The sequence below is a fragment of the Cotesia glomerata genome, linkage group LG8 (genome assembly GCF_020080835.1).
Source record: "Cotesia glomerata isolate CgM1 linkage group LG8, MPM_Cglom_v2.3, whole genome shotgun sequence".
Lineage (NCBI taxonomy): Eukaryota > Metazoa > Arthropoda > Insecta > Hymenoptera > Braconidae > Cotesia > Cotesia glomerata.
Genome location: NC_058165.1, coordinates 13995146 through 14017547, shown reverse-complemented (window position 1 = coordinate 14017547; position 22402 = coordinate 13995146). Strand labels below are relative to the sequence as shown.

Genomic DNA, 22402 nt, shown 5'->3' with positions numbered 1-22402 from the left:
CCGGCGTACTGGTGGTCAGCGGACATAGCAGAACTTCGCAAAATATGCCATCAGCTACGTCGCCGAGCAACGAGAGCTACGAAACGCTCCCCAAGCCAGGACTTGTATTCAAAAGAGTACAAGCAGGCCAAAAAGACGCTAAACCGAGCCATTAAAGCAAGTAAAGCGAAACTGTGGAAAGAGATCTGCAACGATCTCGACAATGATCTCTGGGGTAAAGCCTACCAAATTGTCGCTAAACGACTTGGAAAGGCTTCACCAGAGGCGCCGAAATCTCCTGCCTTGATGGAAAGCATTGTAACGGAGCTTTTCCCCAAACACCTACTGCGGGAGAAGAAACACTACACTAAGAACAGCGAAGTAACACCCTTCACAACTAAGGAATTACAAGACGCGGCCAAGTCACTCAAAACAGGAAAGGCACCTGTACCTGATGGCATTCCGGCATCGGTGATCAAAACTGTAGCCCTGGAATACCCAGACATACTCCTGAACACCTACAACGCATGCTTGGCAACTGGCACGTTTCCCGTGGTCTGGAAACGGCAGAGATTGGTTCTCTTAGACAAAGGTAAGGGAACCCCCATAACACCTTCGTCATTTAGACCACTCTGTATGCTGGACATTGTCGGAAAACTGCTCGAGAAGCTCATACAAGGGAGCCTTCGCAACGACATAGACCGTGCTGGAGGTTTTGCCGCAAACCAACACGGCTTCCGGAAAGGACGTTCAACAGTCGACGCGATCCAGAAAGTCGTAGCGACAGCGAGAGAAGCATGGACTGGTAGCCCCAAAGCCCGCAAGGTGTGTCTTGTCCTCACGCTAGACATTAGAAATGCCTTTAACAGCGCAAATTGGAGAGATATTTTGGTCGCCCTGGAGCACAGATTTGACGTGGAGCCGGAGAATCTGGCACTAGTCGACAACTACCTTGACGAGAGAAAGCTGATAGCAGAAACCACGGAAGGTCCACAAGAATACGCCATAACGGCTGGCGTGCCGCAAGGCTCAATAATGGGGCCCGATCTATGGAACGCGGACTACGACGAGCTTCTGGAAATCCCGTTGCCAAAGCAAGTGGAGCTAACGGGCTTTGCAGACGACGTCGCGGCCACGATAATAGTAGACAGCATAGAGGAGGCCGAACTACTCGTTTGGGAAACCATTGATGCTGTCGAGACTTGGCTCGATAAACACCACCTGAAACTTGCAAAACACAAAACCGAGATGGTCGTTCTGACTCGCCAAAAATGGTTCTTAAAACCATTTGCTGTGGACATGGGAGGAATAACGCTAACGTCAACAAGGGCCCTGCGCTATCTGGGGGTAATGATAGACGAGAAACTATCTTTCCGCGAACACCTCGATAGTGCATGCCAGAAAGCCAGCAAGACGGTGTCTAGCCTAGCAAGAATTATGACGAATACTATGGGACCAAGAACCAAAAAGAGGAGAGTCCTTCTGGAAGCAGTCCATTCGGTACTGCTTTATGGAGCGGAAATATGGGCAGATATATTAAAGCAGAAAACCTATCGGTGGAAAATGGCAGCAGTGCAGCGGCGAGGCGCTCTCAGAGTTGCCTGCGCCTACCGCACGGTTTCCGAAGCGGCTGTATTGGTCATTGCGGGAGCTGCGCCCATCGACCTATTGGCGTTCGAGAGAGCAAGACTCTACGACGCTAAAATCGGTGGCGAAAACATGAAGGAGGCAAAAACGAGGATAAAAACGGAAACGCAGCAAGAGTGGCAGGACCGATGGACGTCGGGAGAGACAGGCAGATGGACAGCGCGACTGATCCCAAACATCAACGTCTGGCTTTCTCGGAGGCACGGGGACACGGTCTTCTTTCTGACCCAGCTACTGACGGGACATGGGCAGTTTAATGCCTATCTATTCAAGATGGGTTTGCACAGCACACCAACGTGCAAATACTGTCCAGACAAAATTGACAACGCCGAGCACATGTTTTTCGAGTGTGATCGATGGAAGGACGATAGAATCTGCACCGAAGAAACAATGAGCACTGCGCTCTCCCCTGAGAGCTTGGTAACCTGCATGATCAAAAAAGAAGAAAACTGGACAGCTGTAGTAGCCTACGCGCAGCGTCTCTTGATAGAAAAAATCGCAGAAAGGGATTAGAAACCAGTTATAACAATAAGTAGGTGTCGTGAGGCACAACATGGACTGGATTGAAGTAATGCTAACGTGGTCCTGATCCAGTCTTCCCTGTAACAAATATAGGGAAACGAGAGAGGAGGATGTTTAGTTGGTATTGTTGCAAAATAATATTGTCTTCTGAGTCCGACATACCCAGGCACCAACACCTAGTCTTGGCAACAACACCAAGTCCTGGCATACGTAAACGTATTTTACCTCCTCTATATAAAAAAAAAAAAAAAAAAAAAAAAAAAAACACGCATACATAGATAGATAGATAATAAACTTTATTGACCCTAGAGCCTTAGCTCCCTCAGGACCATCATAATTATACATTATAATCAGTGTAAAATACAGAGCATGTAATTACATAAATTGAAAATAATAAAATAAAAACATATTATAATGAAATAATAACGTGAATTATAAATTATAAATTATAATCGTGGTAGATATGAGACAAGTTGCCAGAAAACCTGGTAATAGCACAGTTAAGCAAAACTAATATCATTCAATATCACTCAAGGCACAGCAGCATACAATAATGACAATCAAAGCTCAATATCATAAATTAATACTTTTGCAAATAATAATTATAGCACGCACTACGGAACAGTTCATAATTTTCAGCTTTAGTTACTTCTGGGGTAGCGCATTCCAAATGCGTATCCCGCGGATAAGAAAAGAGTTCTCAAATATCCGACAATTAGATCTAGGCAGGCGTAAATAATCCTCCCTTACATCACCCCTCCGCAAAGCTACCGGCAAAAACTCCAAATTACATCTGAACAATTGTCGGTAGCCCATACATATTTCTTTATAAAAAAGGCATGCCATGAAATAATTTCTCCTGTCACTCAACTTCAACCATCCCAGCCTCTTAAAGTACGGCGTAATATGCTCAGCCCTTGAAACCCTAAAAATATAGCGAACACAGGAGTTCATTTTACGCTGCAGCCGCACCTGCAAACTATTGCTAATATTACAGTAACCTACACAACAGTAGTCAAACACCGGAAATATCAGCGTGGTGACAAGCTTTATACGCAATTTCTCATTGAAGACTTCATTATTTACCTTCAACTGCGCTAGCACCCGCATCGCCCGATTGCACACTTCCGTAACCTGACAATCCCAGGAAAGAGTACAATCAATCAAAACGCCAAGATACTTAACAACTGTGTCGTAGCGAATAATACAGTTATCTACTCGAATGCAATCAGCATACTTACAGCTATTACTATTGACTTTAAAATTACTACCAAAAATTATAGCTTTGGTCTTTGACGCATTCAACTTAAGATAATTAATATTGCACCACTCAACAATGTCAACTATCTCTGCATTTAGCGCAGCCACACAATCATTAACATGTTCCAAATCACAAGACAAGTATATCGCTAAATCATCAGCATAAAGCAAGTATCGACAGCGCAGTCGTTGAGAGAGATCCGAAATATAGAGTGAGAACAATAAAGGGCCTAGCACACTCCCTTGCGGCACACCATTAAGCACATTCCTCCAAGAGGACGCACACCCATCTGCGAACACCTGCTGATTTCTCTGAGTCAAGTCAGACCTGATCCACACAATTGCATCATCAGAAAAGTTCATCAATATTAATTTACGTAGTAGTCTTATATGATTAACAGAATCAAAAGCCTTACTCAGATCAAAGAAAACAGCCACAGTGACTTTAGACTCATTTATAGCCGACCGAATGTCATCGCAGAGCTTGATGACCGCAGTCTGCGTATTCAAACCCTTCCTAAAGGCCATCTGATACTCATCTATATAATTATTCTCAGTAACATACTTAACAATTTGATCATGCACACAGCGCTCAAGTGCCTTTGACAAGTTACTTGTCAGCGATATTGGCCGAAAATCTGCACACACCTCCGCATTCAACCTCTTTGGTATCGGGACAATACGCGATAACTTCCACTCTTTCGGAAATACGCCTGAATTTAACGAACTATTAAAAAGTAGTGTCACAAATGGCAACACAAATGAAAGCAAACATTTATAGGCTTTAATTGGAAAATTATCGGGGCCAACAGAGTTGGAAGTAAGCCGCATTATTGCCCTCTTAACAACATTATCATCAAGCTCCGAGAAACTAAAACATACATTATCATTGCCACCGTAGTGAGTTGTAATATCAGACTCATCAACCTTAAGCGCAGAACAACCAGACGACTGTACAAAATAGTCATTTAACTCATTCAAATCCACTCTAATAGCAGACCGAGCACCCTTACGCTTTATCAGACCAAGCCTACGCAGATCATTCCACATGGCTTGTGCACTTTTCACAGAACTTAATTCACTATCAAAATAGCGCTTTTTAGCTTCACTTATTCGCTGCTTCACCAAACGCCGCATATCAGTATACTCCTTATAGGCATAGCCAGTTCTCCTGAAGATCCTATACAGCTTGTCACGACGAGCCTGAAGATCCCTGATGTAGCTAGTAAACCACGGCGCTGGGGGGCGACGAGGGCTGATCATTCTCTCAGGAGCAACAGCATCAATAATATCACGAAGCTGCCGATGAAACCATACATTCATATCCTCAACAGACGCTTGCAGTTCCATATCCTCAATGTTAACCTCATTAAACAGCCGTTCCAGTAGTTCATCATCAATACTATGCCAGCTCCGATATGTAAAGCTCCTCAATTTCTGCTGCTCTACCTTATAGTTATACTCAATAGATATTAAATCATGATCAGACAAAAACGGCTGGGCAGACTGCTCAGTAGACAGGATCTTAGCAGCATCATCAACTACATACATACAGACGTACGGACATCATCGTAAAAATAGTCAGGAAAGCTTCTTAGGGCTGCAAAACGTCGAGATCTGTTGAAACCTCGATTTTTGCAAAACGGGTTGAAAACAATAACTTCCCCATTTCTGAAAAAATCTCCGATTTTATTAGCGGGAAGTAAACAATAGTATATTATACATCTAGGGCAGTAAAATAAGGAACGTCTCAGATCATATGTAATTGTTGTTCGAGGCGAAGCCGAGGTCAATAAACATGTGATCTGAGGCTTTCTTATTTACTTCCCGTGGTGTGTATACTATTTTTCTCCTCGATGGAGGCGGAAAGCGGCATTTTCGTTTAGTGCAACGGGACAAAAGTTGACGCTTTCCGCCCAGAGGTAAGAAAAAAAATTTTTCATTAACGATAACTCACGAACAGTGGAACGCTTCACGTAATAATTACCGTAACTCCTATTCTTGCCCGCTTTACAGCATTATTTATATTTGTAAAAATGCTTACCGTAAGATGGACGGTGTGGCTTAATGTATATAGAATAAGCGAAAGGAAATTTAGTATAGACCAGATAGCTCAAATGGTAGAGTAGCCGACATGTCTTCGGAAGGTTCTGGGTTCGAATCCCAGTCCGAGCTCTCTAATAATTTCTTAACGCATATTTTATAAACTCACATTGAGATGATCCTCTCCACATTCCTTTCTCAATCCTTTCCTACCAATATCCTGTTACGTGAATGTGGAACGCTTCACATAATAATTACCGTTACTCCTATTCTTTCCCGCTTTACAGCATTATTCATATTTGTAAAAATGTTATATATAGTTGTAAAAATCAACCGATTTTGAACGACTTAGCAGCGATCGACGTCATTTTTTAATGTTAAGAGCTGATTAGTTTTTGAAATCAATCGATAGAGCCTTTTGAAGCTTATTCTAAAAAAATCACATTTAAAAACATTTTCACTTCCCGTTAAGAAAATCCGTATATATGTATGTATGCATAAATGTATGTACGTATGTGTGTGAGCGTGTGAATGTATCAAACCTCTGATAACTTCTGATCGGTTCGACCGATTTAAGACGTGCCAACCGTGATTGAATCGATTTGATGAGAAATCGATTTTCAAAAAACGGAGTCAAACCAATAACTTCCCGATTTCTTAAAATGTTCAATTTTCTTATTGGGAAGTTAAAAATCAACAATAAATTAATTTTTGACTGTTACCATCGAATTACTTTCATCTGTTACAAATTATATACTTTTTAGGAATACATCTTTGAATATTTATTTGTTGTAGTCAGTATCATATCATTATTTGCAAAAATATAATAAAAAATAAATTTGAGGGCATTATTGTCATTTAATAAAGTGTTTTTTGCAATGTTCAAACAATAAATCGGCCTATCTATGTCGGAGGTGATCGAATGGCGCTTTTTTCACTATACAGACTTTTCAATAACTGGTGTTTATTTTTCATTGACGGCAGCACCCAATTCTGTCTATTGCTAGCCTGAACATTAAAGAAAAACAATAATCTTGTAAAGAATCCAGCGCAGTCTGCTAGTGCGACGTAAGAAGCGGGTCGATAGTTGAACCCAAGGCAGAATATTTGACACCTCAGGGACGAAATGTATAGAAATTGACCCAAAAAACTACAAATTTTTACAGCAAGTGCTCCGCAGGAACTGGAAATCGATAATCAGCGACCGCCTTACCTAATTAAGTTTATAAAAAGCCTAAGCACTAGAAATAGGCAATAATTCCGTGATGAATCCAGCGCGGCCATCTAGAAAGATATAACGAGCATAAGCTGGTTTATCATTAAAACTAAGAGAATAGATTCGGCTCTTCTAGGACTAAATATATCAAAATTTACTCAAAAATCAACGATTTTCCATTTCTAGTGCTCCCTAGTGACCGGAGTTTATTTATCATCGACGGCCGTACCTGAGTTCTTTGATGACAAGCCTAAGCAGTAGGAAAAGACAAGAACCCCCCAATTGATATGGTGCAGTTAGCTGGTACTGGTAAGTGAATATCAGTGGGATGATAATAAAACCGAAGGCACCAGATTCTTATCCCCCGGGACTAAATATATGAAACTAATTCAGCAAATCGGGAAATTTTTATAATATGTGCACCGTTGTGACCAAAGTTTATTTTTGAACCACTACAGGGCTCAATTCCTTTGAAGTCAACCCTAAACGCCAGAAAAGAGTAACAATTCCCTGAAGAATCCAGCGTATTCGGCTGGTACAGCTAAAGGATGATGAGCCGGTTGTTAAGTTAACCGAAGACGAGAGATTCGGCTCTCCCGGGATTAAGTATATCAAAATTTACTTGAAAATCAACAATTTTTAATTTCTGGTGCTCCCTAGTGACCGGAGTTTATTTATCATCGACGGCTGTACCTTATTTCTTTGGTGACAAGCCTAAATAGCAGGAAAAGACAATAATTCTCTGAAGAATCCAGTGCGGTTAGCTGGTACAGATAACGAAACATCAGTTGGATGATAATAAGACTTGTAACAGGCTAAAATTACCCTGAATCGATAAGTCACCGAATATCGAGAAATATTCGACGCAGCACTGGCGCGTCTCCGTCTTCGGGACCTAATTAACAATAAGTGGGGGTATTTTGGGGCTTACGTGGGAAGCAGAACGCCTGCGACCGGCAGAAGTAGTTGAGTAGTGACAATAGTGACACGGAAAAGTCTCACAGAAGGAAGCCTACCATTTTCCAAAGATTCAGGGAGTTTCATCAAGTACAAAATTTATCAGGTACAAAAACTTTCTCCGTGAATGAACCGCGGGGTTTATACTCGGTTCATTTCACTACTTCTCTTATTTCATTAATTACTATTTTTGATCAATTAATTATTCTCGATTTGATTGATAATAATTCAATAATTATTCAATTGCAATTGATTTATATTCGTTAGTCGTTGTGAACGTCCCTCAAGGGGATTTTTACCCGAGGACTGCTCAGAGACCTTGTGGTGTAAATTGTCGTGAGCATTTATTTGATAAAATAATAATTTACTCGATTAATTGTTCATAACTTTTAAACATCTGAAAAATCGGTTTAGTTGTATATATTTTATTTAACAAATTAATAAAATAAAAACCGAATAATAAATTCTTCGAGAAATTTCCCTTGTCTTCTCACGGACTAGTCAAGCGTCGGTTGAATTGTACAACGCAGTTAATTCATACCCAAGGTCAAACTTTATTACGCACTAACGAATATTAGCGTTCATTTTGAGCGCGCAAATTCTTGGAGAATATTTTACTCGATAATTTATTAAGAACAATTGAATTATTAATATTTAATATTATTTAACATTATATTATTTATTGGGAATTGATTTATTGAGATTTCGGCGCATTTGAGACTGATTTAACCGTGGATAATTTTTCGCTAATTTATTTTTATATTGAGATTAATTATTTAACCGAAAAATTCCACGTGGTTATTTTTATATTGAACTTAAGTTCTGGAAATTTATTTCAATAATTTAATTTCATCATTTGAATAAAATTTTTTATAAATCATTTACCAGCGTGGATATTAAGTCCAGGAATTTTTAGTTAAAATTATTTGATGAAATTTAATAAGAATTATTTTAATTTTGAGTATTAAATTTATGTTTGATTTTGAATAAATTTATGCGTCGGATTTTAGTTAGAATTTTTGGGAATTAAATTATCGGTCTCGGAAATAGTTTTGTAATTTAATTGCTAGCTAATGACTGAAATTATTACTTAAGTTGAAATTATTATTATAATTTTTCTGGAATTAAATTTTGTGATAAACTTTTATAAATAAAAAGTAAAGTAAATTCAGAGTGTGTAAGTGTGTGCGGGGTATGTGTGTGAGCTGTAGAAGCTTCTTGGCTTACGTTGCAGTCACTAGGCTGTTGCTTCTGTAGCTGGGTGTTGTTGATGAGCCCTCGTGCACTGTGGTCTTTGTACGGGGTGTCTTGTTGATAGTTAAAAGTTTAGTTTTGTCAAGTCTAGTTCTGGTTAGCCATTAGTAGGCTAGACGATCCTTGTCATACTGTGGTCTTTGTGCAAGGTACTTAAAATAGTTATGGTTAGCCGTTAGTAGGCTATAGTTTTAAGTTGATTATATTGTGAGTGTGATTGTGCACAATTTGTTAATTCGTTGTTATAAATAAAATTCCGGATATTGTTAGTTAAGAATTTATTCATTTCATAGTACTTTCCTCTACTCTCTCTCCCTGTAAGATAAGCTCTCGGCTCCGGAACCGGTTCCAGGAACCGTGATTAAAAACCCTGATGGCGCCCTTTTGTTCATTGATTTAGATTTAAATTTCATTTAGTTGACTGTTTTGTTAATTTTATTAAGGGGCTAATTGAGCGGCATAAAAACCCATTACAGACTGAAGGAATCAGATCCAATTTTCCCAGGACTAAATATATGAAAATTATTCAGCATATTGGAAAATTTTTATAATATGTGAACCTATGTGACCGGAGTTTATTTTTGAACCACTACAGGGCTCAAATCTTTTTAAGCCAAGTCTGAACGCCAGAAAAGAGTAATAATTCCCTGAAGAATCCAGCATGTTCAGCTGGTACAGCTAAAAAAACATGCGCCGGTTGCCAAGTTAATAAAAAACCAGAGATTCGGCTCTCCCGGGATTAAATATATCAAAATTTATTTGAAAATCTATTTTCTAATTCTAACGATTTTCTATTTCTGGTGCTCCCTAGTGACCGGAGTTCATTTATATTCGACGGCCGTACCTAATTCCTCTAGAGACGAGCCTAAACAGCAGGAAAATAAAATAATTCCCTGAAGAATCCAGCATGTTCAGCTGGTACAGCTAAAGGAACAAGAGTCGCTTGTTAAGTTTACCAGCGACCAGAGATTTGGCTCTCCCGGGACTAAATATATCAAAATTTACTTGAAAATCAACGATTTTTAATTTCTGGTGCTCTCTAGTGACCGGAGTTTATTTATCATCGACGGCCGCACCTACACGGAAAAAAATAAATAGTACATGCAACATGATGCAGTCTTGGTAAATAAACATGATGAAATCATGTTGCATCCACATGATTTATCATGTGGATGCCACATGTCAATCATGTTGCGGTAGCATGAGAAAAATCATGTGGCAGCAACATGATTTTCATATAGCCTTAATAGCATAAAATTAAGCTGCAACAACTAAATATTTATGCTTCAGAAAAATTATATATTATCAAGCAACTAGATTTTTTCGGATTTATAATATTGTAGACGAAAATTAGAGTAAATTATCGAATTAAATCATTTGTAATGATATTTTTGCTTAAAGGGTTAGAGGTAGTCAGAATTTTCGAAAAATCGATTTTTTTGCATTTTTTTCAAGTATAATACCTTAAAAATATTGTCTGAAAGTCTGAAGTGAATCCGACAAATACTTTTTGAGTTATTCGGCAAATAACAAAGGACGCTCAGGCACTCCAGAACGATCGAGAGCAGGTAGTGTAAAACTTTAAATGCGTTTTTCTTAAAACTATGTTTTTTCAATTGGTGACCACTGTAACTCGAAAACCGCTCAGTAGATTTCAATGAAGCTCATACAGTTTTTAGAAAATATAAAAATCTCGTGTCTGATCGAAGGATTTTTTTTTTCTTCAAAAATTTTAATTTTTTATAAACAATTGACTGTTGGTTTTTTCCCCAAAATCTGGAGAAAAATTTCTTGAGGCCGCCATTTTGTGAATGTTAAAAAAAAAGCATCGATCAGGCGCTAGATTATCTATTAATGAAACTATTTTCTCTTGTCCGATTGATTTTATAGGCATCTTCAAGGATTTATGATGGTCACCGCAAGGATGTCTCTTAGAATTGGGTCAACACAAACAGCCATAACTTTTGAAATAATTAATTTTTTTTTCAAATTTTTGTGAAGTCAAGTCAAAACATTGCTCGTCATACTATTACTTTTTTAAAATAAAATGATTTGCTGACCAAAAAAAATTATAAAAATTCTCATTTTCTCATGTCTCTGACTACCCCTAACCCCTTAAATAAATTATGTTATTTTTTAAACATTTTTTTTTTAGTCAAATACATTAGTACGTAGTAAAAATTTTTTTTAATAGAAAAGAATAAAATTTTTTCAAAAAAAGCTCCGCGAGAAAATTTATTCAAATGTGAACCAATCACTCAGCATTTCAACTGCACATACGCAAGAAGACAGCGAACTACTGTAACTTCGCGAAGTCAAACTGCATTTGACATTCGTGCATCAGCTCATTAAAAAATTTTCAATTGCAATAAAAACTTGTTTTTTCTAGTACACAATTGTAAATATTATTTAATAATAATTGTTTATGAATCCATTCACACAAAATATTTTAAAAGAATGGAACTTGCAAAATTTAGCAAATAATTTCGAAGGTAATTTTATTTACATATAGAACCTAACCTTTGTTTTTCTAATAAACAATGCTTTAAGTTGTTATAATTTTAACAATGACTCTATTTACATACATTGATAGAAGGATTTATTAACTATTAATAATTTAATTTATTTGAAGACAATTATTTAATTTATTAAATTTTAATAAATATTTTTTAACATTTAATAAATATTTATTTAGGAGATAAGTACATTTATTAATAGTTAATAAGTATTTATTAATAGTTAACAAATATTTATTGACAAATAATAAATATTTTGTTGAGTGAATTTTTTTTTTGCTTGCAATGTCATATGATATGAAGATTGCTTATAATAAAAAATCATCTTTATAAATTATTTGCATTGATTATATCTCATTATAATAACGTTTATTGTAAAATACCAAATTCTATCACAGCTCATAATTATCTTTTATATTTTTAAATATTAAAAACGTTAATTTATTTAGTGAATTTAATTATTATCATGTATTCTAGCTGTAGGGTTATAAAAAGTGTCAAAAAATTGGTATTTTTGCTTTTCATTTTAAATAAAAATTTGTTAATAGTTGAAAAATATTTATTAACCATTAATAAATATTTATTGACAGTTAATATATTGTACTAAATAAAATACTTATTAACTGTTAATAAATATTTGTTAAATCCTATGATGTTAAATCCTATCATTTATCAACAGTTAACAAAGCTTATTAAATATAAAAAAATCCTTCTATCAGTGTACAGAACGTAACTTTCATTTTTCTAATTAATAAATGTTCTAAATTCTTACAGCACACGCTGTGGATGAAGAAAGTTTTTCTACTTTAAGTCCAGATGCACTTAAAGAAATAATTCCTCAATGGGGCTGGCGTGAAAAATTCCGAATAAAATATGAAAAATATCAAGAAGAAAAAAATATCAACTCATTAAATAACGCTAATTGTCGAGAGATTGATCAACTTTCTCAAAATTTCAAAAGATCATTTAGTGATTTAAATTTAATAAATAAAATTTAGTGATTTAAATTGAAATAGTCAATCAATTGATTTAGAACCACCCCATCCTTCAACATCTGCCGATGCAAATACCTTCAATACTTGCTTCACTACTCGTAAGAAACCTATCGTTTTATTTTTGAATTCATAACCTATATCTATTATTTTTTGTTTCTTTTAGCTTCAAGAGCTATTTCCTTGAAAAGTTATTTACAATATGACGCAGATTTTACTTTTTGTATTTGAGTATTTTAGTTAATTACTTAAAAATTAATAGAAACAATTATTGTTATTAGTGCGGTGATTATTATTTAATTATTGTATTTATTTAGTTAATAATTTTATATTATTGTTACCGAAGGTATGATTAAATTAAGAAATTAAGCGTGTGAGAAATTATTACGAAGCCGAGCGAATTAATTGTAAAAGAAATTAAAAGACTGGCAAAATTATTCTAAGTTCCGAACAAGATTTAGTATGGGAAAGCGATGAATGGATAAAAAATGAAAGAAATGACGATTATTATTTTTGTAAGAAATAATTTAGGTAAGCGAAGATTTTATAAGTCCCGAGGACAATTTAGTATGGAAAATCAACGAATGGATACATAATGAAAGAAATTGCGATTAAAATAATAAAGAATTGTGAATTTGACGAAACAAATGGATAGAAAATGAAGGAAATTGCGATTAAAATAATAAATAATTATTTTTGAATGCTAGTTCGAGGGCACCGGACAGGTGTCTAAAATGACCCTTTCGGTTCGTTACAAGAGAGTTGGGGGAAAAATGATAAACGCCAAAATTTAGCTCGATAAAAGCAGTTCTTTCTCGGGAGAATTACTCGGTTGAATACTCTTCACCAAGTAATTCGAGAGGATGATACTCTACCTGGAGTCTGACCAAGGCCCAGGTAAGTATCGTGAACCGACCGGATGAAAGTGCTGACTTGACCATGTGGGGGTAAGTAGGGCCGGAAAGGGTTGCTTTCCAAGCAACCAAACGGGATTAGGGGTAAGTAGGGCCGGAAAGGGTTGCTTTTCAAGTACCCGAACGGGATTAGGGGTAAGTAGGGCCGAAAAGGGTTGCTTTCCAAGCACCCGAACGGGATTAGGGGTAAGTAGGGCCGCGACTGAGGGTGTATCCATCGGTAGGATTACTACTTTGTAAAGGTAGTAGACAGAGTTTAGCCACCAGGTGGCACAGAAAACGGAAAAACAAACGGTGTGTGCGGGTTATGTCCGATTATTGTTAATTTTGACATAAAGTTTGTACATATTATCACTTAAGCTTTTGATATTTGTTAAAAAGAGTGTTCTAATGTATTGTTTATATTGTTTAATTTGCTTATATTGTTTATATCGTTTATTAATATGATCAGGCCAATAAAGAGGTTTCCTTTTTTTTTTTTGATTTATTTAAAATGAAGTGTTTTGTTTATATTTTGTTATTGATAATGTGATCCCCGTTTATGACCCTGGACTCCGGCGAGCAAATTTCGAGCCGGGGACTAATTAGTTAGTTATATTTTTTGAAAACGTGGACGTTACAACAAAATGATTTTAAAGGGAAAATTGTTCTAGGAAACTTCAAAAAATATCAAACAGTTGATAGATCCTTGTTAACAGACCTCATAGTTAGTCGAGAATTGAATTCAACCGTCAATTACAAGTAAGTATACTAAATATCAACATTGAATATGAAAAGTTAATACTTTAACTGATTTGTTTTATGTTAAAGGATAACTAGAAAGAGATTTTTGGAGAACAGATTCCATTTGTAAATTATTTCCTAATCAATAAAGGGATTTATATTATATTCCCTCAGTTACAAAGAGAAAAATTCAGATAAATGCTAGAGGTTCTCTTTATAATAACTATCATGAATGGAGAAGATCTCTTGCTTACGCTACACAACTAGAAAACTTAGAAACTATTAACAAAAGTAGTGAAAGTATGTTTTTATTTACCTATTAATTAATTTTATAATCTAATCATTAATTAATCTATCGACTGTTGTAATAATGGCTGTTTTTTTATTTTTTAGAAGTATAAATTGAAGCTGAGAATGATGATAATGACAATGATGCTGATGATGATGATAATGATGTCAAATGGTTACAAATTCATAAAGAACCAATTGATGAATTAAAATCTAAGTGGATAAATACATATGAAAGTCGTCTAAGGTGGTCCAAGAAAAGTATCGAAGACTATTTTAATTCTTTTCAATGCTTGCAGGGTCCCGAGGGCTATCAACTGGTAAATGTATTGAACTTGGTTGCATGTGATTTATTCATAATTATTATTGGTCAAATTAATAATATTTTTTTTTTTTTTTTCAGTTTTTCAGATTTTGGTAAGGTTTATGAAGCAAAAAATACCTTAACCCGTTGAGGACACACTTCGAAAAAATTACGTTGAGGACACACGGGGTCCAGTAGACCCCACTCAGCAAAATAGTTCTTATTTCTTTCCTATATGATGTATTGACTTATAATTGGCACCAAACTTTAAAATAACATTCTCGCTAAATATCTTAATAGTTATTTTTAATTTCTAATAATTTAAAAATATTGAAAAATCGTTTAGAAAAAAAAACTGAACTTTACTCATAAAAAAAGTCGTAGAAATTTTTATTTTTACGATATCGAAAAAAAACTGACGCCATTTTACTCGGAAAATAATATATTTTAAGGAAAAAAATCAACATTTGATGAAGTTTGAAAAAAATATATTTATTCTGAAGTTTGAAGTTACGAATTTCGGTCAGTCGCTTAAAATGAGACTAACAGTATAAAGACCTTTGTGGCGTATCACAACTTATTGCATTGATTTCAACTGACAACAGATCGTAGACTAAGTCTCATTTATAAATTTCCTTCTAAATCTAAAATTGCCTCAAAGTTAGCCTGGGGTCCACTGGACCTCGTGTGTCCTCAACGAGTTAATGGTGACTAAGTGGCCTGAAGTCACAAAAAAAATAATAAAACTTGCCAAAACAAAAAGATCTGTCCATGTGAAAACTTGTTTAGAAAAGTTTAGTAAATTTATCGATACAGGTTATTATTCTATTGTAAATATTTATTATTTTTCATGTAAAAACTCGAATATTACGAGTGTATTTCATTTTATTCTTTACAGATAAGGAAAAAATTTTAGCATTTTTGTTATTACCAGCGCTAATACCAAACCCAGCTTTTAAATCAAAAAAGTCAAGCGAACATTTTGATCCTTCGAGAGATTTTATTCAAGACTCATTTTTACTCTACGCAAATGATAATAAAAAATAGAGTTTCAACATAAAAAGAGGGTTTTCTATGCTTCTCATAAACTATCTGACCAGCCTCACGTAATAGTTTATGAAACCGAAGACAAACTTATGTCATCTGTACGCATCAACGAAGTTATTTATAATTTGGACACACCAGAACTTGCAGTTGATTGCTGCTTGAAAATTTGTTACACATTAAATGCTCAATTCTCAAAAGAGTGTGAGAATATATAGTTATTCTTAGCTGAATATATTTATGAGTTCAAAAGGTCTAAAAAATTATTAACAGAGATGAATTTAATCAATGATTTGAATACAATGAAAAATTAATTAACAATCGTGTTCTCAAAATCTGATTTGACTTTTATAATAAAATAATTTGTGTTACATTGTTTGTGAAATTAATCATAAGAAGTTAATAGTTATTATGTGAAAAAAATACTTGGTTGACCCTTTAATGTTCGGCCTTGAATCCCCACTCTTAATTCGAGTCATATGTCTTTTTCTTAAAGTGAGAGAGCTATAGTCTTTTTCGTAGAGAGGGGGCCAGAAAAGTAGTAGAAGGGGACGCATGGACACACTACTACAACTAAACCGTCTTTCACACGACCGCATAACGGACTATGATTGGCTCTCTCCCCTTACAGCTCACACTGAGATTCATTGCGCTTCCAGAACATTAAAGGGTTAAAAATAATTGAGTGTTAATATGACAAGACTTTAGTGTTAATACAATAATTTATTGTTGAATATTCAGTGATTTCATCTTTACATAATTTGTTTATTTAAAATTAAAAACATTAAGTATTAATATAAATACTCTATAATATAATATTAATAAGTGTCAACAATAGGCTTTTGTGAAAGAAACTTTTGTTGATAGAATAGTAGCAAGACATTATCAGTTTCCACAATACTTTGTTCTGAAATATTAACTATTACCGTAATACTTTATAGACACTTTTTTTTTTTAAATTGACTATTAGTAAATTCATAAAAATGTCTAAATTAAACGATTTCGAAACTGAAATTATAAAATTGACTTTGTCATTATACGGCAATTTTGCAATTCCACGTAGTGGAGTCCAAACAATTATTCACAATATAGATGAATTAATTGCTAATACTTACGTTCCGAGATTAGAGAGAGAAATTTTATCTATAATACAAAATAAGTGTAACAAAGAGGTTATTGATGATGTTGAATCTATTTTAAGATTTTATAAGCATCCGTTCGAGTTTGTCAACAGTGAGCACCAAAGATTTGCATTATATGAAAAACAGTTCGGTTTTTTGTTGCCTCAAGAATATATTGTTGGATATACACGGGTATCAGAAATTCAAGAAAATGCTTTGGTTGAAAAAACTGAACCGGTGTATGCTGTTCACATTCCATTACGGCATACTCTTGCAACTTTTTTACGATTACCTCTGGTATTACTGAACAATTATTGTCATGGATGAAAACTCTGCAAGATGATGACATAATCTTATCGAACTATATCCAGGGTAACTCATGGCGTGAAAGATCACGTCATCATGAAAATGAAATTGTTGTGCCAATTCATATGTATGAAGATGACGTTAAAACTGGAAATGCATTAGGCAGTCACGCAGGAAGAAATAAACTCGGTGCTGTCTATGCACTTTTACCCTGCCTACCACCACATTTGTTATCACGATTAAATAATATATTTTTAGTGTCTGTGTTTTATAGTGATGATAGGAAAATTTATGGCAATAAATCTATTTTCAATAAAGTATCTGATGATCTGAATGATTTGATTAAAAAACGAATAGAAATAACGATTGGTGATGAAAAATAAAAAATTTATTTTGACTGCGGATTGATATTGATATTGAGTGACAATTTAGGGCTGAATGGTATTTTGGGTTTTCTTGAATCATTTAATTCAGGTTACCCTTGCAGGATATGTTCAATGCCGATTGAAACATTGAGAAACTCAACATCTGAAGATCCAAGTTTGTTACCTAATCCACAAAATTATGAGGTAGACGTTAAGAAAAATAACTATTCTGTGACTGGGATTAAAGAAGAATGTGTTTTTCATCGAATCAAAAATTATCATATTACAGAAAATCCAGCTGTGGACATTATGCATGACGTACATGAAGACTCGGGTAGTTATGCGATGAGAAAAATCTTTTATCAACTAGTTGTTGAGGATCAAGTCATTCTATATGAAACACTTGTTGACCGAATGGAAACTTTTCCATACGGACCTACTGAGAGTGGAAAAAAACCTCCGATGATTAAGCTGAAGCACTTGAAAGAAAATAAAATGTTAAAAATGTCAGCGTCAGAAATGGGGTGTTTTATTCGATATTTCGGCTTGATGTTTGGTCACCTTGTTCCGCGAGATAATACAATATGGCCTTCTTATTTAGTACTACGCCGAATTTTCGACATAATAACTGCTCTGAGTCTTCTTCGTAACGATGCAGTGACGTTAAAAGATCTTGATACTCAGTATAAAACGTTATATTTAAAGTTTGTTGGTTATATGACGTTTAAATCACATATGATGAGTTATTACAGTCAACTTTCGCTTCGTAATGAACCCTTGGTTCACCATTGGAGTATGCGATGTGAATCAAAACATAGAGACTTGACAATACCAGCAGTTACAACATCTAGTTTAAAAAACTTATTAGTTACTGTAGCAACTAGGGATCAATTAAAAGCTACTTATTTATCAATTTTTGGTGATTTCAATAGTAATATATTGAAGGTGAAATCTAAAAATAATGACGAAGATAATGACAAAGCCAAGAGAAAGTTTTTTCCTCTTATTTCACCATCTGATATTCAACTTTTAGATCACGTCGTGTATAATGGACATACGTATCAATCAAACACAGTGGTGTTGGTACAAATCGACGAAAGTGAGGACCGCAGTTTGGAAAAATTTATAAAATTTATGCAATAGCGAATGATGTTTTTCTTGTCATGTATGGTATAACAACAATAGCATTTGATCGTCATTATCATGCGTGGAATATAAAAAATAAATAGTCACGCTAATTGTGTAAGAAACCTTAATCTCTTACCACCAATTGTACCTTGTCTATCAATCAAAAAAGAAGGCTTGAATTATGTTGCAAAAAGACACTTGATTTGAAAAAAATAACAATCAATAATAATTTAATTACTTTTATTACAAACCAAAGTTAGTGGCGATAAGAATTGTATATAATTTGAATAAACAAAGATATCGTTCACAAATTGTATAATTTAATAATTTACTCTTATTTTCATCTGCAATATTATAAATCCTAAAAAATCTAGTTACTTTACAATAAATAATGTTTTTAAAGTATGAATATTTAGTTGTTGCAGCTTAATTTTATGCCATTAAGGCTACATGAGGATCATGTTTCTGCCACATGATTTTTTTCATGCTACCGCAACATGATTGTCATGTGGCATACACATGATAAATCATGTGGATGCAACATGATTTCATCATGTTTATATACCAAGGCTGCATCATGTTGCATGTACTATTTGGTTTTTTCCGTGTAACTCCTCTGGTGACAAGCCTAAACAGCAGTAAAAGACAATAATTCCCTGAAGAATCCAGCATGTTCAGCTGGTACAGCTAAAGGATGATGAGCCGGTTGTTAAGTTAACCGAAGACGAGAGATTCGGCTCTCCCGGAAATGAATATGTTAAAGTTTTCTTAAAAATCAACGATTTTCTATATCTGCTATTCCCTAGTGACCGGAGTGTATTTATTATCGACGGCCATACCTAATTCCTCTGATGACAAGCCTAAATATTATAAAAAGACAATAATCCCCCGAAGAATATGGTGCAGTTAGCTGGTACCACTAATGGAAAATCAGTTAGATGATAATAAGACCGAAGGCAAAAAATTCGTTTCTCTTGGTACTAAATATGTGAAAAATAACTAGTACATCAACGTATTTTTATTTCTGGTATTCTGTTATAACCGAGTTGATTTTTCTCAGCCGTTATCTTATTATTTATATAGTTGCTGGTCCGAAATGCTCGTAATAATGTTTTTCATCATCGGAATTACCCAAGAGCGATCTCTAGAACCCTTAAGGTTTTAGTACAATTAAAACATTCAGAAGAATATTGTAAAAATAATTCCGAGCCCTCCCAGGGTATCTTGGTTGTGACATACTTTGACGGCAATGTATGATTTCTTATTTCAGTGCCGATAAAAATAGATTATTGCAATTTTTCCCTGTAGAAAGTTGTGAGGTGTTCTTATTTATCTCCGAGAAGGTATAATCCTCTCTATCAGAACGCGAACAACCACTCTACCAACTGAGTCCTTAATATCCATCAATAATTCCTTAGATTTACTATGGACGTATATTTATTCTATTAAATATTATCATTAATTTCGATCATTGGAGTTTCCTCTGGTCCTCGCTCCCTTTACATGAGCCCTGACTGGTTGCAACTGTCAGATAATTTTTTTTCTGTCCTTTGATTGTCCTCTTGCCATCTACATATGGCTTTAATATGGCTCTTTACCGTAAGATGGACGGTGGCGTTGTTTGCTCGGTGGGTCTTATATACGTGACTGAATATAGTAGTCAGTACTTGTCTCGGATAGCTTAACTGGTAGAGCCCTTGGCGCGTAATCGAGAGATCTGGGTTCGATTCCCAGTCTGGGCTGTCTGATTATTTTTTCAATTACGGAAAAATCCCCACTGAGTAGGTCCCCCCCTTTCCCCTATCCGTTCTTTCCCAACTCCCTTAAAATTTGCTTTAATATGGCTTATTTTGGTTACTTTAGTATTTTTATTTTTTATTTTGAAAGCTAGATGTCTCTATCTTATTTTTCTTTGGGGGACAATCGCCGATGAGCGACATTCGCAGGCAGTCCGTGGAAATCTGTTCATTCATTCAGAAGTTATTGGAATTTGAAACTTCAAAAAAAGGTGTTTTATTAAACTCCTATCAGATTTTTGAGCTCGGAGAGCTCAAAATGACTCGAAATTAATATTTTTGAGCTCGAAGAGCTCAAAAACGTAATAAGTATAATTTTGAGGGCTTAAGTATAGAATCAGCGGGAAGTTGCAGGGATGGCCTTAGGGTCAACGGTTTTCCTAATTTTTTAACTATTAGCTAAGAAAATCAAAGATTTTCCAAAATCGGGAAGTTATTGTTTTCACCCCGTTTTACGAAAATCGAGTTTTCATCGAATCTCGACGTTTCGAGGTCCTAGGAAGCTTCCCTGACGATTCCCGCAATGGTGTGTGTGTGTGTGTGTGTGTGTTTTTTTTTTTTTTTTAATTTAGGGGGGGAATCCCTTTTACAGATTCCAGGCATAGCTGTTCAGCCTGGATATGTGGCGATTTGACGCAGCGTCATACTAAAACTCGACGCTAACGCCCCTACCCACTAAACCCTAAACCCCTTTTCTTCTTTCCTCTAATCCCTCATGGAAACCGCCGTCACGCATTACTTCGTGAGGAGAGCATCTACCTACTGCTATTCCTTCTGGTGGCTAAGGTGTTATTTTTCCTTCCTTCTAGTTTCTGTCATTTGCCCTTTTTCTTTCAATGGAACGCTGCTCTGTAAGCACTTCGGTGGTAAACGTGCTTGTGGCGTTCCAGGCAGCTTCGGATGACAGCATTTCTTCTACTATTGACTCTGGTGTGATTTTCTTGTTCAGGATCTTCTCAAACTCATCACACTGTAGGTTAAAACAAGAGCACTCAAAGAAAACGTGCTCTGCATTTTCAGCAACTCTTGGGCAAGACGGACACTCTGGGGAATTATCGTGCTTAAAGCGATGAAGGTACTCCCGGAAACAGCCGTGTCCTGACAACATCTGGGTCAGATAGTAGTTGGCCTCGCCGTGATTCCGGTTAAGCCAAACGTCAATCCTTGGTATAAGTCGATGAGTCCATCTTCCCTTCTCCACAGCATCCCATAGTTGTTGCCATCTTGCTATACTATGTTGTCGCTCTTCAGTTCTCAGTTCTTCAGCGCTCAGTGTAGATGACCTCTTTCGGTTGTATAGGTTCCGTCTTTCCTCAGCTAGGACTCTAAGAGGCAGAGTTCCAGAAATTACGCACACTGCCTCCTCGGATATTGTGCGGAAGGCGCTTGCAACTCTCAGTGCACTTAATCGGTAGACCGGTCTGGCTTTCCTCCATGATTCTTGGGTCTCCAGCGCGTCTGCCCAAACGGATATTCCATATGTGAGCACTGATGTGACTACTGACGACAGCAATAGTCTCCTGCTCTGCTTCGGGCCTCCAACATTCGGCATCAGTCTTGATAGACTAGTTACCACCGCTGATGTTTTAGCACTTACGTGTTCGACCTGTTGCTTAAAGTTCAGTCGAGCATCCAGCGTCACCCCCAGATATCGGATAAATGGTTGTAATACGATCTCCTGCTCGCCGACATTCAGCTTGATGTTTTCTACGATCTTTCTGCTGGTGATGAGCACAGCTTCAGTTTTGTGCTTGGCTAACTCCAACTTCATCATCTCCATCCATAGGTTAATCCGGCTAAATGTAATATCGGAAGCCAGATTGATCTCTTCCAAGTGATTTGCGACAATCACTACCGCTACATCATCGGCATATGCAACAAGTTTCACCTCTGATGGTAATGCGACTCTCAGGAGACCATCATACATGATGTTCCACAGCAAAGGACCCAAAACCGAGCCCTGTGGCACTCCTCCGGTGGGTGTGGGTGTGTGTGTGTTTGAGGTATCCCTCAACTGAGGTATCCCT

General features: G+C 35.9%; 1 protein-coding gene across 1 annotated transcript; it reads left to right on the top strand.

The window, feature by feature from the left end:
* Window positions 1-16642: 16642 nt before the first annotated feature.
* On the top strand, window positions 16643-18594 carry LOC123270144. The gene is made up of 3 exons (XM_044736082.1): window positions 16643-17077; window positions 17152-17455; window positions 17561-18594. Exons 1-3 carry the CDS (start codon window positions 16643-16645, stop codon window positions 18592-18594), a joined length of 1773 nt encoding a protein of 590 aa, XP_044592017.1.
* The last annotated feature ends 3808 nt before the right edge of the window (window positions 18595-22402 follow it).

Bases quoted from the DNA above. Each gene is read 5' to 3' on its own strand.
- LOC123270144 (XM_044736082.1), top strand. From the start codon at position 16,643: ATGTCTAAATTAAACGATTTCGAAACTGAAATTATAAAATTGACTTTG. The intron at 17,078-17,151 runs GTATTACTGAAC...AACTATATCCAG, and splicing joins CTTTTTTACGATTACCTCTG to GGTAACTCATGGCGTGAAAG. The intron at 17,456-17,560 runs GTGATGAAAAAT...CATTTAATTCAG, and splicing joins ACGAATAGAAATAACGATTG to GTTACCCTTGCAGGATATGT.